The 21809-nt window shown below is 19.1% G+C and overlaps 3 protein-coding genes and 1 pseudogene across 4 annotated transcripts; 2 read left to right on the forward strand and 2 right to left on the reverse strand.

The window, feature by feature from the left end:
- The first annotated feature begins 3342 nt into the window (after positions 1 to 3342).
- On the forward strand, positions 3343 to 4088 carry PmUG01_00057700 (annotated as a pseudogene). Its single transcript is given in 5 exon segments — positions 3343 to 3411; positions 3426 to 3719; positions 3734 to 3925; positions 3940 to 4005; positions 4020 to 4088. Coding segments are annotated over 5 exon segments (690 nt in total).
- Positions 4089 to 7382: 3294 nt separating this feature from the next.
- PmUG01_00057800 (Plasmodium exported protein, unknown function) lies at positions 7383 to 8694 on the reverse strand (the record flags this gene model as incomplete). Its single annotated transcript, XM_029004788.1, has 3 exons — positions 7383 to 8117; positions 8437 to 8469; positions 8674 to 8694. The coding sequence occupies 3 exons, from the start codon at positions 8692 to 8694 to the stop codon at positions 7383 to 7385; spliced, it is 789 nt and encodes a 262-aa protein (XP_028859099.1).
- Positions 8695 to 11748: 3054 nt separating this feature from the next.
- Positions 11749 to 14619, reverse strand: PmUG01_00057900 (STP1 protein; the record flags this gene model as incomplete). Its single annotated transcript, XM_029004800.1, has 4 exons — positions 11749 to 12881; positions 13219 to 13629; positions 13809 to 14220; positions 14587 to 14619. 4 exons carry the CDS (start codon positions 14617 to 14619, stop codon positions 11749 to 11751), a joined length of 1989 nt encoding a protein of 662 aa, XP_028859100.1.
- Positions 14620 to 20668: 6049 nt separating this feature from the next.
- PmUG01_00058000 (fam-l protein) lies at positions 20669 to 21600 on the forward strand (the record flags this gene model as incomplete). Its single annotated transcript, XM_029004811.1, has 2 exons — positions 20669 to 20755; positions 20881 to 21600. 2 exons carry the CDS (start codon positions 20669 to 20671, stop codon positions 21598 to 21600), a joined length of 807 nt encoding a protein of 268 aa, XP_028859101.1.
- Between the last annotated feature and the right edge of the window lie 209 nt (positions 21601 to 21809).

Consider the following 21809-nt stretch of genomic DNA (forward strand, 5'->3'; position numbering starts at 1 on the left):
AATATTCTTTAAAAATATGAGTATTCCATGTAATATTTACACCAGAAATAAGCAGAAAATGTTGTTTAGTTGTATTATTTCGATGGATTAATCATTTTGTTTGTAGAGGAATTATAACATTATACTATAATTACATCAAATATTAGTAGAAATAGTGATATCCTTGTATTTCAAAAATAATGGTTTAATTCTGAAAAAAAATAAAACAAAACAAAATAGACATGAAAATAAAATTTTTGAAATATATATATTTTAATTTTAGCTGAAGATATTTTTTATTTATGTTTTTTATTTTTTATGTATAAAGGTAATTTTTTTATTGCAGAAATTATGTATTATAAAAAATAAACTTTCTAGTAAATTTTGGATTGGTTCCTACACTAATTTATATAGATTATATTAAAAATATATTAAGAGATATTAAGTAAAAATATAAAGAAATATTACTATATAATTATTGTATTTGTCTTCTTTATGTTATCATTTAAAACACAATGTGTATATATATATATATATATATATATATATATATATATATATATATATATATATATATATATATATATATATATATATATATATATATGTATATATAGTTAAATAATTAATATCTATAAATTAAAATGTTAGAAGAGTTTAAATAAAGAGTCTTAATTAAATAGAATTATGATCATAATAATGAACAGTTTCTTTTATACTAAATTTATGTGTAATATGGAAAAATGTCACGAAAAAAAAAAATTAAGTTCCTTCTAATCATAAAATTTTATTAGTTTGTCCATTGTAAATGAAGTTGTCAATGTAATAATAATATGATATAGTATAATTAAAATATTCATACTTTGTTTTTTTCTTTTTGTTTATTATTTTTTGTTTTTTTGCTGCTGTTTGCTTAATTTTTGTAAGCAAAATTTTCCTATTATTAGGTAAAACACATTATGAATTTATAAAATATATTTTTAAGTCTTATTTTTATTTCCAGATTAGAAAAACGATAAACCAGGGGAACAATAGGAACTTTTCAATAGATTACAAAAATATTATATTAATAGAAAAATACATAAGGGAAAATGAAGCAAAAAATGCAATTTTGAAAAAGCATACATCTGAATATGTTTAATATGGAAATAAAGAAAACAAAGAAAAGCAAGAAAAAAATAAATAGGAAAAATAAACCTACATTAGAAAAGATTATATAAAATAATAATTTAAAGAATATAAAACTAGTTAAATTAAAAGATATAAGGAAAAAATTAAATAAAAATATAAAAAATTAAAACACAAATTAATGGCTGTAAATCGGAATAGATTTATTACTGAAAAAATAAGTTATACTTTAAAATCCTTCAAAAAATGTAGAAAATATATTTTTAAAATTGTGCATTGGATATACCGTGCTATAAAGATGGAAATAAAAAGGGCCAAAATTTAATTAAAATATTTATAATAAAATACATTTATGCGTCTTACAAATATTACTTGCTGAATTACTTTTGATATTATTAATCTTGTTTCTTTGGGTTTAGGGTTTAGGGTTCAGAGTTTTTGAGAATGAATATACACTCTCCACAATCATACAATAATATACAGGAATATACCTATATATTTTTGATATTTTTTATTTTTGTATATTTATTATGTGATATATTAATATCTTATAAAAGATGTATAAAAATATATATTGTTTATATTAAAAATAAATGAATTGATCAATTTAATAAAGATAAAGTTTTAGACAAAGCAAAACTGAAAAAAAGTATTATTTTTGTTTTGGATAATTTATAAAAATATAACATTGTTCCTACTAATGATTTATATTTTAATACGATGTATTTTAAAAGTTACTCCATTTTTCTTACTTTGTTAATTAAATAAGTGTAATAAATGAGGTTCTACATGTATTTATTTCTGTAGTAAACATAATAAATAAAATTCATTTATTAATTTATATATTTCATAGAATTTAGTTAAATTTAAAATATAATGTATATAAATTTTTAATTTGTAACATTTATATGAACTTCATAGATTATAATTTACTTAAAGTAATAACCCATGAATTTTTTATTTTTCCTAAAAAATATTATTAAGACAAAATGAAAAAGACATTAGCATACATGAACAGTTCTTAATGGAGAAATTGAAAGCATAGCTAATAATAATTTTAACGTAAAAATTCGTTATTATTATTATTATTATTTATTACCACAATTTTTTGAAAAATTTTATTTTATGTAAACATTATGTATATGAATAGATACATGGAATAATTCTATAGAAGCAGCATAAATTTTCAACATCATTAATATTTCTTTTAAATATGTATAATTAATTAAATGAAATATATTAAAAATTAAATAGTTAGATACAAAGATTTTTCATTTAGAAATAATTATGTAAATTATTTTTAATTTAAATTTGTATTTTTAAAAAATTTTGGAGCAAAGATAAAAAGACAACCTTTATTTTTTATGTACAATATATATTTCTTCTTAGATTAGAAAATGCCATATAAATTTGATTTGTTTAATTATATTATAGCCTCTAAAAGATTTTATGCGTTCACGGAATAACAAAATCATATATTGTAATTAGTATATTAAAAAATATTGCTTTCTTGGTTTATTTTCACTATTATTATATTGTTATAATAAATAATATTTTTTAAGAATAAAAACTTCCAAAATATAATGCATATAATATAGGTATAAATAACAGTATGATTCCTTTAAAAATAGTAATTATTGTCTTAATGTATAGAGGAATATATAATATATATATATATTCTCTACATTATGCATAATATATATACTCAATATTTCCACATAATAAGAAAAAAGATATTTATTTTTTAGTTTATTACGAAAAAGATAATAGAATAATTAATTAGTGGAATACGTTTTATAAACAAAGTACATATTTTAAATATTTACGAACATATTCATATTCTATTTTAATGATACTTATTTGTTTTTTTTAATTACAATTAAAACTAATTTTATATAATACATTTTTAAATTTATTTTTCTTTGGGGTCGTTGTATAGTACATTGTAATTACATATTAATCATTGTTTGCAAAATTATAAAATATTATAATAAAGACAAATTAAATAAATAACTATAGTGTACTTTTTCGTAAAATAATATTACATTATTATTAGTTTTTTACGCTTTGAATAAATCAGTATATGAAAGATCTGTATAATGGATAGAAAAATTCAGTTGCTCCCTTTTGCAAAAATTTATACTTTTGTCCTTTTAACAAGAACATTCCATTTTAACAATGATATGATATAGTAATATGATATAATCATATTTATTATTATTTATATGTGTACTTATTCGTTTGTATTTATATTTTTATTAAGTATTATTAATTCAAATAAATAGTATATATGTACATTATTCTTTTAGAGTACAATTAGAAAATCCCAGAATGAGGACTATATCCTTAGTAGAAAGTTAAAAAAAAGAAATTATCGATCACTAGTATAATACAAAAAAAATAAGTATTTAAATAATGTTTGTTTGAAAGAAGATATATCAAATAATATAAATTGCGAAAAAAATGATATATGTAATAATGAAACAAAGGCCAATGTAAAAAACAGAAAATTAAATTGAAGTTTACTGAATAAGGCGCAGTACTATACAGAATTTATAGACTATAATAGTGGAATGTTTGATAAAAAGCACTTTAATATTAAAAGTAAATTGATCAAAAAAAATATTATGATGATTTTCTTGATAAAAACAGGAAAATTAGTAATATAGCTTTAAAAACAATAAAACCTAGAAGTTATAGATTTGGAAATACTATATTTATTCTTTTTTTCTTATTGGGAATAGGATCACCCATACTATTAGCATTATATTTGGGAGAAAATTCAATTTTTGTAAAATTTAGTTCTTTTTGGAGTATTATAGAAAGAAATTTAGGGGTCCAATAAAACAATTAGGCGTAGAAAATTTTTTTCTAATATTCTTTTTTGTATGTATCTTAATACTAGGATCATCATTAAAATAACCATACCAAAAATATTAAGAAATAATGAAAAATATAAGAAAATTAAGTTGTTGATTGAGTAAAATGAAAAATAAGGAACATGTATTTTTCTGTTAGGAAGGTATCAATATGAAGTATTAAATGATATACCTTTATGGTATACTTAATAGATATTATTATTTTTGCTGTAATTCTAAAAATTATATTGTGGATATGTTTTTTTTTTCATATAAAATAGAAAAAATTATGTTCATTGTTATGTGAGTGTGAATTCTGTGATGTTTTTCAATTTGTATTATAGAGCATTAGTTTAGCTTAAATATACTTGGGATAATTCACTTGGTTGTATATATTAAAAGCTTTATATGAAAAATATATTTCTGTGCTTTAAAATGAATATATGATGACATAATTAGTATAACTTTATTGAACTCTGAAAATGTAGGTATTCCCTAAAAATTGCTGCTCCGTATTATATAAATTGTTACATTCTAAATGTATTATTTGTTTAGCTAATTAGGAGTATATATTATTACATATAAATTAACAACATGTATGAATTTTTTGTATATAATAAAAGGAAGTAATATATATTGTTCCATTTATATGTATATATATTTTTCTTATATAGGAAAGAAAAATTTTATCGTATAAAATATATTTTATGAGAAATATATTATAAAATAAATTAATCATAATATATATTTTACCACATATAAATTAGTAGAGACACCAGTAATAATTCATTCGAAAAAATGAAACATTTTTATAATAAAAATATTATAGAATTGTTAAATAATAAAAGGTTAATTATAGCCGTATTATTGAATGAATGAAATGTAAAATAAGGTATATATTTTATATAGGGAAAAACAAACATTTAATAAAAACAAGAAGAATATTCGTAAAAAAAAGTAACTAAAGTTGAAATTACACAATTTTATTATTAAATAAATATATGATTAAATCTGCTTTTATTCTAAAGATAATTTTTATATATATAAATATTAAGTAAGGAAGTAATTTAAACGAAATCTATGTATATATATTTTTATAATAAAATAATTTTTAATGTGTTATACTGAACTCATTCTAGGGTTATCATGTCTAAAATTTTAAACAGCATAATTAGGAACAAAAATTAATTTAAGAAAAAAATTTTTTAAGCGAAAATCATATTTTATATATTTAATATATATATCATCATGTATGAAAATTACAAGAACTTGATTATTTAATATATATTTTAGGTATAACATATTACAATGAGCTCATGAAAATTTTAAATGAAATCTTATCAAAAATAATTTATTAGTTAAAATAAAAACTTAAAATCCCTTATATGTTGCACTTTTTATGAAAAATTGAAAAAAAAAAAAAAAAAACTATAATAGTTACCCTAACATATTATTTACAAAAGTTCTATAAAAAAAATATATTTGTTTAAATTCTTTATCTTTTTCTTATAAATTCCTTTTTACATAAATTATTTATATTAATTTTTATATCTGATAAGTACACATTTAATTTTGTGGGCTGTGATACACAATATGGCAATTTTTTAAAAAATTCTTTTTAACAACTTTGTAAAACATTTTGAATTAATAATACATAAAATAAATAAAAATATTAATTATTAGTTATACAATAAATACAGTACTATAAATTAAAAAATATAATATACAAATGGGAATGTATTATTACTCAAATAAACAACAAAGTTAGTAATTAACAAAATATACAAAAAAATAACTGATAGACAAAACAAAGCATACATAGACTTCCAGCATTTAGTCAAAATTTCTCTGAAATTTGGATATTAATATATTATAGTAAAAGATGAATATATTTCATTTAATAACATGATTATTAGATTGTATTTCATTAATATTTAGTTTTGTTATTATTTCCTAAAAGGTTATTATATTTAAACATATTGAACATTAAAGTTAAAATAATACTTTTAACTTGTATATGATATGTAATTAATTTTTGATCCATTATAAAATTATTTTATTTGTTTTTATATATGTATATATTAGATATAGAATAATTTAATACATAATCCTCATATATATAGAGTTTGTCTTATGCATGTATAACACAGTATAGAGAAAGGTGAATTTATATAGTAGTATTAAATTATAACGAACTACAAACTTAGTATTTTATTATTATCGTATGAAAGTTATTATTCCTTTTTTTTTATCTATTATGTGAATGTAAGTAAAAACGAAATTATAAGTTACTTATAAATTGCTGTAATGGAAAAATTACTTCTGAAATTGTCTGCTTATATGAAGACAAGTGAATAGTTATGTAATTACATACTATAGGGATATTTCATATTTTCCTTAGCATATTATATTTTTAGTAAATATTATGAAATGGATAGTAAATTTGCAACTTACTAAAGTATATTAAATATCAGAATAGTTTATTTTTAATAAAAAGAAAAATAATAAACAAGAATATATACATATTTATCACCTAATTCTATTGTATTTAAATATTATATATTTGGAGGGAAAACAAAGAAAAACAGGAAATTAGACAAATATATAACAGAAATAGAAATAAGATAAAAAAATTGCCAGAAGACTGGAATAATATAAAATATAAAAAATATAATAAGATAGTTTATTTAAATAAGGATAATAAATTATCATGAAATAATATTTATGTTTATGATGTAAAAGGAATTTTTTTCTATATTCATTTGCCGCAAGATCAAAATAAATCTTCTTAAAGGCTTAAAATTTAAAAAAGAATAGTATTTCTATTAGGTAAAAATTAATATGCAATTAATTTTTATATTTAATTAAAAAAACGTCAATGCGTAGTATGTTGTTATTCTAACAATATTATTATCCTAATAAACATATAACTCTCATGTATATGAATTAATTAAATGAATTCATATAAAGTGGTTACTTATACAGCTCAATAATTCTGCACATATAAAAATAAATATATATATATATATATAAATATATTTATATTTAAATGATAAAATGAACAAAAATATAATAAATTGCGTACTTGATAAAACAAAAATTCTGAGAAATCTTTGAGAAAATAACTAAAATACAAACATATGGTTTATTTTCTAAACTATGAAAATAAAAAAATTAATAAAAAAAAAAAAAACATATTAAAAAATTACATTTTATCATAAATAATTTATAAAATTAATTAAACGAACAAATCTAAACATATAAATGTTCTATCTACATTAGGAGGAACAATAATAACGTTAAAAGAATTCTTTTAGGTAAAAACTAATTATAATTTATATAATACATAAATATGAGTAGTTTGTATGTATAAACTCTAATAAATATTAAATTTCATATGCATTGATATAAATGAATTCAAATTAAATATTTCAATAAGTTTTTCTTTGATTTATTATTGGAATGGAGGGCTAGATCTTCAATTAAACTATTTGAGAAATTTTTAAAATCCTTATTAATAATTTTAAAGAATTTAAAAATAAAATAAAAAATTGATACTGAGATGAATGCAATAGATCCAAAAATGATTAACCATATGTTATTTTTCATAATAAGTCCTAGAAGTTTGGTCATAATAATAATACTTATAATGGGGAATAATAAAATTGGAGTAAAAACCTTAAGAGCTAATTCTTTCTTATTTTCTACAGGTTTACCAGTAAATTCATTTATCTCTATATGTTCAAAGCCTAATAGTTTTCCCAATATTTTTTCATATTTTCCATTTAGTTTCATCAAATAGTCAGTTATCCCAGATGACTTATCTTTTCTTTCTAGCTTATAACTTTTCGTTTGAATCGGTTTTTCTTTTAATTCTCCTTTTGTCTCATCAGGGTAATAAACAGAGTATAATGAATCATTTGAACCAGCAAAAATACGGCTAGATTTTAATGAATCATTGGAACTATCAAAATTATATTTAGACTTTAATGAATCATATGAGTTTTGATAGTTTTTATGAAAAATATCGTTTAAATTAAAGTCTGAATATTCATAATCCTTATATGTATGCCCATGTAATAATCTGCTTACCTTTATACCTGATGAATTATTTAAGTTAATTTTTTTTTTGCTTGATATTCCAGAGTTAATCTAAAAATTAGTGTAAATATTTAATAGATACAAAAATAACCGTATTTATATATAATTAAGAAATTCGTTTTAAAATGGAAACGAAAATCTTCAAAAAAAAGTTATAGAAATTATTGATTAAAGCAGTTATATTAGCTTATAGGAATAATGAGACATACATAATAAAAAGGTAAATGAGAAAGTTTTAATAAAGAAAGTGAATTTATTTGTTTTTTCTATGATGTAAAATTTATTTATAGGCAATAAACATTTTTGATAATATAATTTTTATTTCTATGATTTTACGATAATATTCTATAAAGATTTGTTAAAATTTTACCCTACTGAAGTCGGTCACTTTAGAATTTAAAACCTTTTAGAGTTCTTTAATTAGTAATAATTATAACAGTTTTTCAAAGTAAAAGTGGTAAAATACATTAAATAAAAATATTATTATTTCAAATAAAATAAATATAAAATAAAGTATTAAAAATATTAAAATTTATATAATTATATTAATTATTGTAATTAAGATTTGCTGCTGTAAATATTTTATTTCAGAAAAATCTAAACACACTCTTATATTTTTTCTATTCATATTAAAAAAATGTTAAGCTATTTTTATTAAGAAAACCGTTAAAATAAAATAAAATTAATAGATTACATAAATATAATTCTTTAAAAATATCTCATACAAAATTAGTATTTACGATTAAAATAATGACAAATATGTTGAATTTTGCTAAACGCTTATGTACGAAAAATTGTTTTGCAATAATTTGCAATAAGAGTAATAATTAAAACAATAATATACATCATAATAATGATTTAATAAAATTTAATTTACATACAGTAATACAATATTATAGACTTATATATATTAATCAGAAGTGCTTAATATACAGCTAAAGAACAAAAATATAGAATATAAGTTTGTTTACTTTTATTGTTAACTTATATAAGATAAATTAATCTTATACATTTTAACAAAATAAAACGTATTTTACTGTGTGATGCTAAATTTAATCGTCTTTAACAGTAGTTCAAAATTTCTAATGGTACAATATAAGAAATAATATTAAAAATAAAAATTTGGACGTGAGCTTTTTTTTTTTTTAATTATGCGTTTAAATATAAAATGAGATAATTAGAGAAAAAAGAAAAAAACAAAAAAAAAAATAATAAATTTACATATTTTAAAATTGGTATAAATAATTATATATGCATAATTTAATGGAACTCTGATGATACTTTATCACTGAGTTATTAGTTATTATACATTATATAAGGAATTACATTTTAGCAAGATAGAAATATGGGTACTCTCAAATACAATAGAACTATGATATTAAGATTACGAAATAACAAAAAAAAAAAAAAAGCATCTTTACGATTAATGAATATATTATGTAAAATTATACACATCATTTTTGCTATATATTACTAAATAAATTTTTTTTTCTTTGATTATTTATGCATTATAATATAATAAAAATTTCCTAAATTAATAAAAATTTATTAGTCATTTATAAAATATTTCTGCATTATAAAGAATTATGTAATAAATAATACAAATTCCGTTATTATAAATTTATTGAATACTTCAAATCGTAGATTACTAGGTTAATTTTTTTTGTTCATTTATATATAAATATAAGTATAGGTTGGTAAAAATTTTTTTTTTTTTATATATATATATTTGGTTGATTAATTATGTATAAACAGATAATTTTAAATTATTTTTCTTATGCCATTTTGTTATTATATTTATTAAATACATAATATACTAATATTTATATTAATATATTTTATTTTTTATAAATAAATTTGGGTTAAAATATGAAAGAGAATATATAAAAATATAACAGAAATATCAGTTATATTTAAAATATTAAATAATATAAAAAAATCACAATATTTCAATTTAAAATTTTAAGAGTTTTTGCGTAAGTCCTTACAAGTAGCTAGTATATTCTTGTATGAATGAAGTATTATTATTTTTTATAAAAATTAAAATTAATTGATATGTAAAAAGAATTTTCCCAAAGTTTTTAAATAATAGAGTTCTTAATTATTAAAAACAGTTTTATATTTATGGATCTGAGTTATATTTATAAGAATATTCATTTTTTAATGTTAAAAAATGGGAATTTACTTGAACAGTTATACATGAGTATTTGGGTCGAATATAATAAACATTTATGTCGATAAAATTCATAGGTTATTGAAGTTCCATTATTCTTGAATTTTATATATAACATCCGAACTCCTATGCTAAATCATATGAAAAAATCTATTTAGCTTAGTGTATTATATTCTTTGTGCTATATTTTGTATAAAATAATAAGAAAGAAATTAATAAGTGTTCAGATGAATATAAATGTGATATATATTTATATGAAGTAAACACCTAAGAAAAAATATGTATATATATATATTGAATTTATTAATATTTAATTATACTTATTAAATCTTTGACCTGTTTTAAAATTGTCTTTTAGAATTAATTTAACAAAGCTATTGATGCTCGACAAGTGCTCCAAAATATATTGATATTCCGTTTTAGACAACAAATTATATTAGATATGAAAAATAAATAGGGCGAATATATTAGACGCATCTATACATATTATTTTTATTTTTACAAATAGTAGGTTGGTAAAACAAGGAATATTATATACTATTATTAATATTGTTATATGCCTGCATTATATATTTATTTTTTAAGTGTATATTATTCCCATATTTATCATTGACGAAAGAATAATTATATTTTGTAAATAACATATTAGGTTGATAAAAATTTGATTAACATTTATATTAGATTACATATGTTACATAGTGCAGTTATGCATAAGTTGTAACATTTTATTTTAATATGAAATAAAAATAAATTTTCAAAAATTGAATAATTTTTTTTTCTTATTGTAGTGTTTTAAAAATGTTATTATCATTAAAAAGAAGAAAAATTAATCTCTTATAACTGTATCGTAATATTATAATTCTCTATAAGTTTAAAATTGAAATATTAATTATAAGTTTAATAAAAATAAATTATACAGAAAAAAAGAAGAAAATTAAAATATAATATATACAATATAGAATGCTTATATAGTGTCTAAATATATGCTATAACAGTACAATTGTGAGAAAAGTATTCTCAATATAACAATATATATTATTCTAATATATACAAAAAATGTATACATTTTAAAAATATAAGTTATAAATTTCAATATATGTCTTAATATATTATTATAAGAAATCATTTATTAAAAAAAAAAAACAAAAGAACTCTGATTTAAATTTCACTAACAAATGAGCTTGCGCTTAATATATTAAAAATTTTTATGCATACATATGTATATTAACGTCTTATTTTATTGAACATGTTTTATAAAATATTATTAAACATATTCTTAAAAAAACAAAAAACTTATATGTCACTGGAATATTTTTAAAATAACTGCAACTAGTACTTCATGTTTTATGCCTTATTTTATTTTTTTTTTTTTGTATTATTTGTTACATTACATTTTTCTTTTTTTTAATTTCTTTTAGTATGACAAAATTCAAGAAAATTTTTTTATAGATATCATAAGATTTCACTTGAATAACTTTTTAATATATTCATATCAACCTCTAGGGTGAATTATTCTGCTATATGATCATATTTATCATCGTTATTCATACACTCTATAGAATTTATATATGTTTCATCTTTTCCTATCCAATCATGGATCTCTTCCCGCAAGAAGTTTTCCCCTATATTATTATGAATATCCTTATTTTTACCATTTTCATAAACATTAATATACTTTTCAATAAATTTGTCTGAAATTTCTGGTATTTTTTCTGAATTTTTTTTAGTTTTCCTTTTATTTATGAAACTATCTAAATGTAATTCTCTATCTTCTATATACTCCTCTTTTTTGCATTCTTCTAATATTGTCATAAGTACTAATATACAAAGTTTTGATAGTAATTTTTTTTTTATATATTTATATAATTCTTCATAATTTTCTTTGTGTTCCAATTCTTCTACATTTATAATTGACACATCATTTTCGTATTCATCATTTTTATATTCATTTAACAAATTCTGGTATTCCTCAGTTAGTCCTTTAAACCAATCTTGTTCAAAATATTGTTCTATAATCTCCGCCTTTTGTAATATCCAATTTTTCCACAAATCTTTCTCTCTTTCCAAAAATAGATTATTTTGTTTTTTATTCGATGATATATTTTTTAATTCTTCCATTTCTTTTATGTAAAATTTTTCTTTTTTCCATTCATTTTTCAAATTATTATACCAGTCCACTTTATTCAATTTTTCAGAAATATTTCTATGTCTTTCTATCCATTTATTCCATAATTTTTTTTGTTTTTTAATATCACTGCTACTTTTAATATTTTCCGTTATTAGTTCATCATTTGTTAAATTAGGATAAAGTCCATATAACTTTTTTGTGAACACTTCTAAGCATATTTCTAAAAATTCTCCTTTTTTGTAATTCCATTCTTCATTTTTCCATTCTTGAAGCACTTCCATATGTACTTCTATAATAGTTTTGATCCTTTTCTTTTTTTGCTTCGACTCATGTAAATTTTTTATCATGTTATGTTCAAGTATTTTTATTTTTTTAGTAATTTCTTCATCATCATAATATGGGTGTTCCAAATGATTATGAGTTAAAAATTCCCTTTTTCTGCCCGAATGTGAAGGTATTAGTATTTTAAGAAATTTTGGTTGTCTTCTTTTTATCTTTTTTTTTTTTAACTGTCCTATTAATGTGTACTTTCATATAAAAAATACATATTCATGAAATATATTATTGCTGAAAACTAATGATTATGATGTTTTTAATACTTAAGATTTATTTTACTTTAATAAAAAGAGAAAATATGATAATAATTAGAAAGCTTATTAAAATAGATGATATGTATTTATTAGATGAATTTCCTACTGAATCTGTAATATCATTTTAAATATGTATGTCATATATTGTTGTTAATTCAAAATTAGAAAAATAAGATGCATTACAGTCACCTGAAGTTACAGAGGGTATAGTTGAAGCAAAAGAACTTGAAGAGTATTTTGATATTGGAGAAGATAGTGTACTTTCGGAAGGTTTTTGTGCTTTTGTATCTGGCGGAACTGAAGCAAGAGCTCCAGATTCACCTGATACTTCTGGGGATGGTTGGGAATTTGAAAGAAGTGTTGGTGTCTGAGACTCTAAAGAACCTTCCGATTTAGCTTCAACTTCATTAGAAGGAGATTCAAGTGATGATACGTGAGCTTGTGTTTGGAGACCAGGTGGAGATTCAGATTCCTGTTTATTTATCTCCTCATGGTGATTTTGTTTTGTATCTTGATCTATTTGATTACTGGTAGCTCCCTCTGTAGGTTCAATTTGTTCAGCTTGTTTGGGTGAATCATGTGATATAGGTGATTCCCCATTTTTTTCTTTATCTTGTGTTTGTGAAGCTATTTCTTCCTTTTCAGATTTACCTTCACGAGGTTGTAATTTATCTACGGGGGGGCACTCAGTAAGTATTTTGAACGTTTGATCATTCATTAAGTCGCATATATATTCTGAACGTCTTTTTTTTTTTTTTTTTGGTCTGTTTTTTGGTAGAATGTTCCAAAAAGGCTTTTCTTTTCCTCAAAATAGTTTTTCTTTTGCTCAATCCACTCATTATATTCATTACATCTACATGAATACTTATCAGAATTACTTGGTAATTTCCCTTTCAATCGTTGTATTTCATCCAAATATTTCTTTCTTTTATCACAAAAATCAACTTCTTCATATTTTAATTCTAAATTTTTTTTATCTTTTTCCTCTAAAATCAAAGGGAATCCTCCATATTTATTTAGCTTTTCATAGTGAGATTCTGTCCAACCCTTTATTGCTCTTTCCCAAATTACTTGATTATGATATGAGGGTGCTATCTTATTATGAATTACATAATTAGCCAAATCTAGGCATTTTTTCCTAAATTCTTCTTTATTATTCTCATTATTTAATGAACTAGTTTTCTCAATTATATTTTTAGTAATAATTTTAAAATAATGATCGTTAACAAATCTGAAAAAACTACTTCCTCTAACACTTAAGTGCTAAATTGAAGAAAATTATTAAGAATTATATAAGAATTAATTTTTACGTTTATTGTATTATCATTTTTTTTTATCATTAATAAAAATATATGTACAAATTTATTCATATTAAAAATTAACGAATAATACCGAGGAAAAGCATTTTTCCAGAGTGACACTCTATTATTACGCTACGATTTTGTATACAACATTCTGTAGTAAAAATACAAATCAATATCTTTTTATTTATCAACGTGATTATTTTTAATTAATATATATTAATTAAAAGAGAATATAAAATTATCAAATATATAAAAATATATATGAGATCTATAAAATAATTTAATACATTATTATTTATTTTATACGCTTATTAAATTTTTTAACCTTTAATAAATATATCACAGGTAATATATTCATGGTAATTTTATTTTAAATCGTAGTTATATTTATATTTTTATATAAAATTCTTATTGGTTCTATAAAGAAGACAAATAAATAATAATATAAAGTTATATGAGTAACATTAAGAAGAAATATAAAAGTTATTTTATAAAGTTTGCATTATTATAAGTAATATTTCTTTTTTTATTATTTATTTTTTTTCTTAATACAAACTTATAAATATGAATATTATTATCAGTACTATTGTAAATAAATCTGTTTAATCCACATTTATGTTGAAAATAAATAATTAATAAACCAAATAATTAACAGTACTAATATTTTATTTCATGCAATTGTTATACGTTTGTTACTTTTGGTACAAACATTTATAGTTTTAGAATTATTATTTACATTTACTACTATATTATAGAGATTAGAATTAATAATATGTAAATTATAAATATATGTTATATTTTTTGTAAAAGGCATATACGATAAAAATGTACTTATAACTCTTAATATTATAAATATATATATATATATATATATATATATCAATTTCCTAAATATTAAATATTTATGGTGTATATTTTACCATTGAATAATTTTTAAATAGCATAATTTATTGTATACTTATATTCTTCGTTATAATCCTATTATCACTTATAGATAAGAATAATTTTATATATACTAAGTTTTAATTAATTAAATGTACATTTAGGTATATTAATTAATTAAAATAAATTAAGCTTCTTATACAAAATATGAAAAATTATTAGGATACACGTACGGTAAAATTAATTATAATGTATGGTTAAAAATTAATAAAATATATTATAAGTTTGAAATAAAAATTAATAATATTATAATTCCATGTAAATAGATTAATGTATTACATTATAGAATACAAACTATTTTGAAGCCTCATAGTTATATATTTTTTTTTGATAATATGTATAAATATTAGGATAAATAGATCAAAACGTTGTTATATATTTTTGTTTTCTTTTTTATACATTTAATAACTATATAAAAATAATAACTTTTTAACAGTATTAATAAATATGTATTTAGCATGCAAAATAAAAAATTCTATATATAGTTTTATAATATTATTTGAGACATGAATTTGTAAATGAAATTACAGAAATTTCTAACCGTATTACTAACCATATAGGATATTATATTATAATGTAAGTATTTATTTCTAATTAGATTTTTTCCTTTGAATCATGTATATAAGTAAGAGATAATGGTGAGGAAATTAAAAAAAAAAAATTTTAATTGATAGTATATATTTGTAAATAAATATTTCAAATAAACAATTAAGTTATAATATTTATGAATAATTAATCTAATATATAATGTAATTATTGCTTTTATTTTTAATTCTTAATTTAATCTGTTACGAGGTTTTTGTGCGTTCTATTGTTTGCTTTAATTTTAATCCTTTATATTGCGTCCTAATTTATTTTAAATCGTATTGTTTAGTATGAATATATTGGGAAATATATATAAAAATAGTTTCTGAGGTTTTAGGAAATTTTATATATTTATAATTTCATTTGAGTATATTAATTACATGTATTATTAAAATATTATATAGTGAACTAATAATCGTGAATGAATATATGACAAAATAAAAAGTCCATATTATTTTCTGAAATATTTGTAAGAATAAGAATAAAATTGAGCGTAATTTTATTTGAAACATCTATATGAAAATATTTATTTATTTTTATTTTTTTTTACTATTTTATAAATATGTGAAAAAGAAATTTTTCTTTTTTGATATAATTATTCTATTTTTTGTTTTTTTAAGATCAGAATAATTTTATGATACTGTATTTTATATAAAACAATTAATTTAAATAAATTCAAAATTAATTGCAATTCGAATTTATTATTGAATATTTCATGATACTATTATGAATATAGTATTTATTAATTTAAGAAATAATATTTAACAATGAAATAGCTTTATTGCACATTTAAACTTTTATCATATAATTCAACTACTTTAATGCTATATGTATAAAACATCGCAAAATGCAGCTAAGAATATAGATAAAATTAATACTTTTTTTTTTTATGTTTCTTTAAACAATATATGATAATTTTTTCTCATTTATTATATACAAATTTTCAATACAGTAAATGTTATATATATTGCTATATCTAGGCACATACATATATAAATTTATAGTTCATATACATTTATACTGGAATTTATAGTTATCAATACATTCTAATTATAATATCAGTCTTAAAGAATAATATATATGAAAAAAATAGAAATAAATAAATCTATTTTATTTTGAATATGTTACAAATTTATTTAATCCTTTCACTTGTACGCAGATATATAGAGGGACAATGTCTCATAAGAGAAACATAACATTTTAAGTAATTCCATGTATAATGTTATAAATTTCATTTATCCATATTATTTTAATGTATAATATGTGATATTATTGTTATATATATATTAATATCATTTAAAGGTATATTTATTACTCGTTGTCTTTCTTTATATAATTTATTTAACATCATATTCTATGGTTTTAGCACTGATATTTGAAATAACGAGTTACATAATTTTACATATTTTGGACAAATTATCTATAACAAAGTAAAAATCATTATTGATGTAATAAAATTACATTCATGTGTGGAATATCTTTATTATAACCACTTTTTAGAAAATATAATGATAATTTTATCTTTCCATTAAACATAATTATAAGGTTATGCAAAATTATTTATTCAATTGCACTTATATACGTATAATAGGAATTGAATTCTCATAATAAATAATCGATGTTCTAAATAAATATTTGGGTAATAATATTAATAATAAAGAATTTATATATTATATCTATCTCTTCTACATAATATGTAAATTTACATAAAATATTTATGCCATAATTTAATATTTTTTATTTTGTTAAAGTAGTTTACGTACACCTTTATATAAGAATTTTTTATAGTTCTATTCGACTTAAAATAATTTATATATCTATAATTTTGTAATATTATCAATAAATAAATTATCTTGAAACATTTTTTTGTATTTATTTTAAATAAATTTCAAAAAAAAATTTTCAGGACATTAAGTTATATAAAGAAAAACTATTATTATTTAATATATAATAGTTATTTTTTACATTATAATATGTCATGTAATATATGCTATCGGCTGAATATATATTTGCATTTTAAGAATCATTTATAGTTATATTATCCAATGGTTCATCTAGAAATTTCAAAATATTTTTATTTTTTCTTATTGAGGACATTAACAGAATCCAAATAAACTAGTATTAATATAAATTATATGTATATATATATAATTAAAACACTATTACTCCAAAAATTTCCTGTTTTCATAGATTACAGGGGTGGTGGAATGGTATTCTCTCTTTTAGCTAGAATAACTTATAGAGCTATAAAAGAGAAAATATATGAAAAGTAATGAATTAAATGTTAATATAACCATTGGAAATTATAAGATAAATACTTAAAAAGTAGTAGTAGATGAAGATTGTGCTTGCGTGTATAACTGTTCTAGTGAATATTTTATAATAATCGAGATTCATTATAATTGAATATATTCAATTAATATAATCAGAAATTTTAAGAATGGTACAATTTTGCACTTAATAATATAATTTTTATGAATTCTTCATTAATTTTTAAATTTTTGCACTTAAATAAAAATATTAGATATTTTCTGTATAACACATCCATTTAAATGATTAATATATAAACGTTCATACTTTTAGGTTGTATGCTAAGAGTGTATTTATTATTTTTAGTATGTAATTTTTTTAGACCTATTAGAACATATAATTATTATGTAAAATTATAAAATAGTAAACATTTCAAATATTTTTATTTTGTATAAAAGAAAAAACTTAAACTACTCAATGTGAATTATGATGAAACCTTATAAACCGTGAATTAAATTTGTATAATTATTGAACATTTAAATGATATCATATTTTTTGTAGATATTGTATTATATATCTTGCACAGGAATGTAAATAATATATTTAAATTTTATATTATTATATGTTTAACTTATTTTATTTGTACGCATTAAATATTAATTATATTATTTATTAAATGTAAAAAATACATAATACGAAAATTACGCTAACTTTATTGAGTAATATATATATAACAGAACAATTCATCCATGATATATATACTTAATAAGAAGAAAAATAAATATTTTACAAGGAAATTAAACTATTAGTTCATTAATTTCTAACATAAGAGAGGTATAAATAATTGTTAAAAATAAAGATATATTTTCCAAGAAGACCCAGAAAAAAGTTTAAAAATCATCAATATTTCTAGAACAGAAAAATACAATTTTTAAATAATTGCTTGAAAGGATATAATTATGTAGTATCCTTATTTTTCGAAAATTATTTTATAATATATATACGTGGATTATTATATATTTTTAAAATCGGTAAAATTATATTATATAAAGAAACATTAAATGAAATTAAAAAAATGGGACAATAAAATTTGAAAAAAACCTAAAATAGACTAAATAAAAGAAATATTTAGTGTTGTTACTATAATAATATATACATTAAAGGAATAAATATATAATAACTTTAATTTTTATAATTTAAAAATGGCGTTTTAAATTTAGGAAATTTTTTCTCTATTTCAATTTTCAAATTATTAACTTGCAGGCTAAGACTTTTTAATAAGAATAATTTGAAATTATATATTAGATTATTACAATAAATATTTATGAATATGATATTTTTATAATTCTCATCTCCATTTTAGTTCTTGAGAAAATAAACAATTGGGGTAAAATACGTTTTTTCCATTAAAAGTATTTTTAATAAAATGTTATTTTTTTATATATTCATATAGATTTATTATGATTTACTGTTAAAATACATTACAAGCATTGCGTATTATTAAATGAATAAAAACAAAATAATAAATTTATTTGAAAATCATATATAGAAAAATTATTAAAACATACTTTTTAGTAAATTATATTGTTATTCTTAATGATTCGTTACAAATCATTTTTATTCTGTATATTATTTGTAAATTTATTTCATATATGTTTCCAAATTAATCAAATTATTTGTACTATATCAATGCTTATTATATCTTTAATCTCCTTTCTTTTTTTTTTTTTTTTTTTGATTATATTAATATTCCTTTTAAATGTTTACAATTAATTAAAAATAATTTAGTTAGATATAAATAGTTTTCACTTCGAAATAATTATATATATTTATTTTAATTAAATTTATAACATTCAAAAGTTTTCGAAAAAACAAAAAAATTAGACCTTATTTAACTTTATATATTTTTTCAGAAATTAGGTATTTCCATATATACTCGATTCTTTAAGCATGGTCTAGAATATAAAAGATCGTATTTCCTTTAAGAATAAATATATTATGCTGATATATTAACATATTACAAAATATTATGTAAAATATAGATATCCTCATTTATTATTACTGTTTTTGTGTTGTTATAATTAATATTTTTTTACAAATAATTTCTTTCAAAATATCATGTTAATAAAATTATAATTTTTAATGACAAGATATTCATAACATTACTTATTGCTTTGGAGTATGAAATAATGTATTTTATATGTATACTATACGATCTATATGGTATATAAATTCCGTATTTCCTTATAATACGGAAATACTATTTTTTTCCTAATATATTCTGAATGAAATTAATAATAAAAATTATTTAGTTAAGCTACTCTGCTAAATAATTAAAATATATATTTTGAATATTTTTATATAAATTAAAATTATTTTATTTAGATGAAAGTTATTTATTTTTAATAAGCATTATAATGTTAATAATTTTATAATACCTTTTTAATATTATTTTTGTATATCGATGTTATAAAATACTTTACATTTATATAAATTTTATTAAGTAGATACAAAAAAAAAAAAAAAATAGAATTAAATAACTACTATAATATCCTTTGCCTTTAAGAGGTTATAGTATAACTTTTTATGTATTTTTTACTAAATATTTTAAAATATTTAAAGAACAGAACATGAAAAAAAGCATTATGATTTTCTCATTTATTAAAATTGTTGTACTTATCTTTTTAACGTGGATACCCCATTTAAGTAATCATGTGGTATGATAAAATTATTTAAGAATATTTTTGTTATTTATATTTTTCATTTTATATTTTTATGAATACTGTTTTCATCATTATATTATTTATTCATTAAATAACTATTATTTATTTTGGATTTTTAGATTACGTCTAACAAATACCTAGGCAAAAAGTACACGCTTGCTATAAAATTAGACGACAGAATATATCGATTACTAGCAAAATATAAAAAGGATAAGGATTCAAAAGTTGTAATGTTAAGAGATGATATATCAAATAATGGAATGGACAAAAAAAAGGATATATCTAATACTGAAAAGGAGTGCACAGAAAAAAAAAAAGAATTATATAGAGGTTCATTAAATAATTATGATGGACACAAACAAGATATGAACAATAAATATTCTAAATTTGTGACAAAAAAATACAGTCATCTTGAAAAAAAAATATTCAAAGAACTGGATTTTGTAGATTTTCTTAAAAGGAACAAGAATATTAGTGATAAGACTTACAAAAAAATAATGCGTAAAAAATTCTCATTACGATTAGGATCACCTTTATTATTGTTTTTGTTGTTATCAACTCTACTCATAGTAGATATATCTCTGTGTAATCGATCTGGACAAAACGGATTTTTGGAATTATCAGGATTGAACACGATTTTAAGTTCCTCGGAGAACACTTTGAAACAATATTTTAGTTGGTTAGTGACAGGTACATCTCTAAGAGTATTAGGAGAATTATTTAATATTGTATCATATGCTATACCTTTTTTAATATTAGGTGTTACACTTATATCGTACGTTTTTTATTACCATAAAAAAGCTAAAAAATATGAAAAAATTAAGTTCAGTAAAAAGTGAAATGAATAATAAGGAATTTATTTTTTTAAGGTAACATATATTTTAATATGATGTAATATTTACAATGTCATTAGTTATGTGTATAATAAACATATAGTTAATTGCTGAAAATTTATGCAAGCAATTACATATTAGTGCATTTTCTAACTCCAAAGAATAAAAATATATGTTCTTAGTTTTTTTATGGATTTGAATGTTTTAGTTTGTTT

The sequence above is a fragment of the Plasmodium malariae genome, assembly GCF_900090045.1.
Source record: "Plasmodium malariae genome assembly, contig: PmUG01_00_31, whole genome shotgun sequence".
Taxonomy (NCBI): Eukaryota; Apicomplexa; class Aconoidasida; order Haemosporida; family Plasmodiidae; genus Plasmodium; species Plasmodium malariae.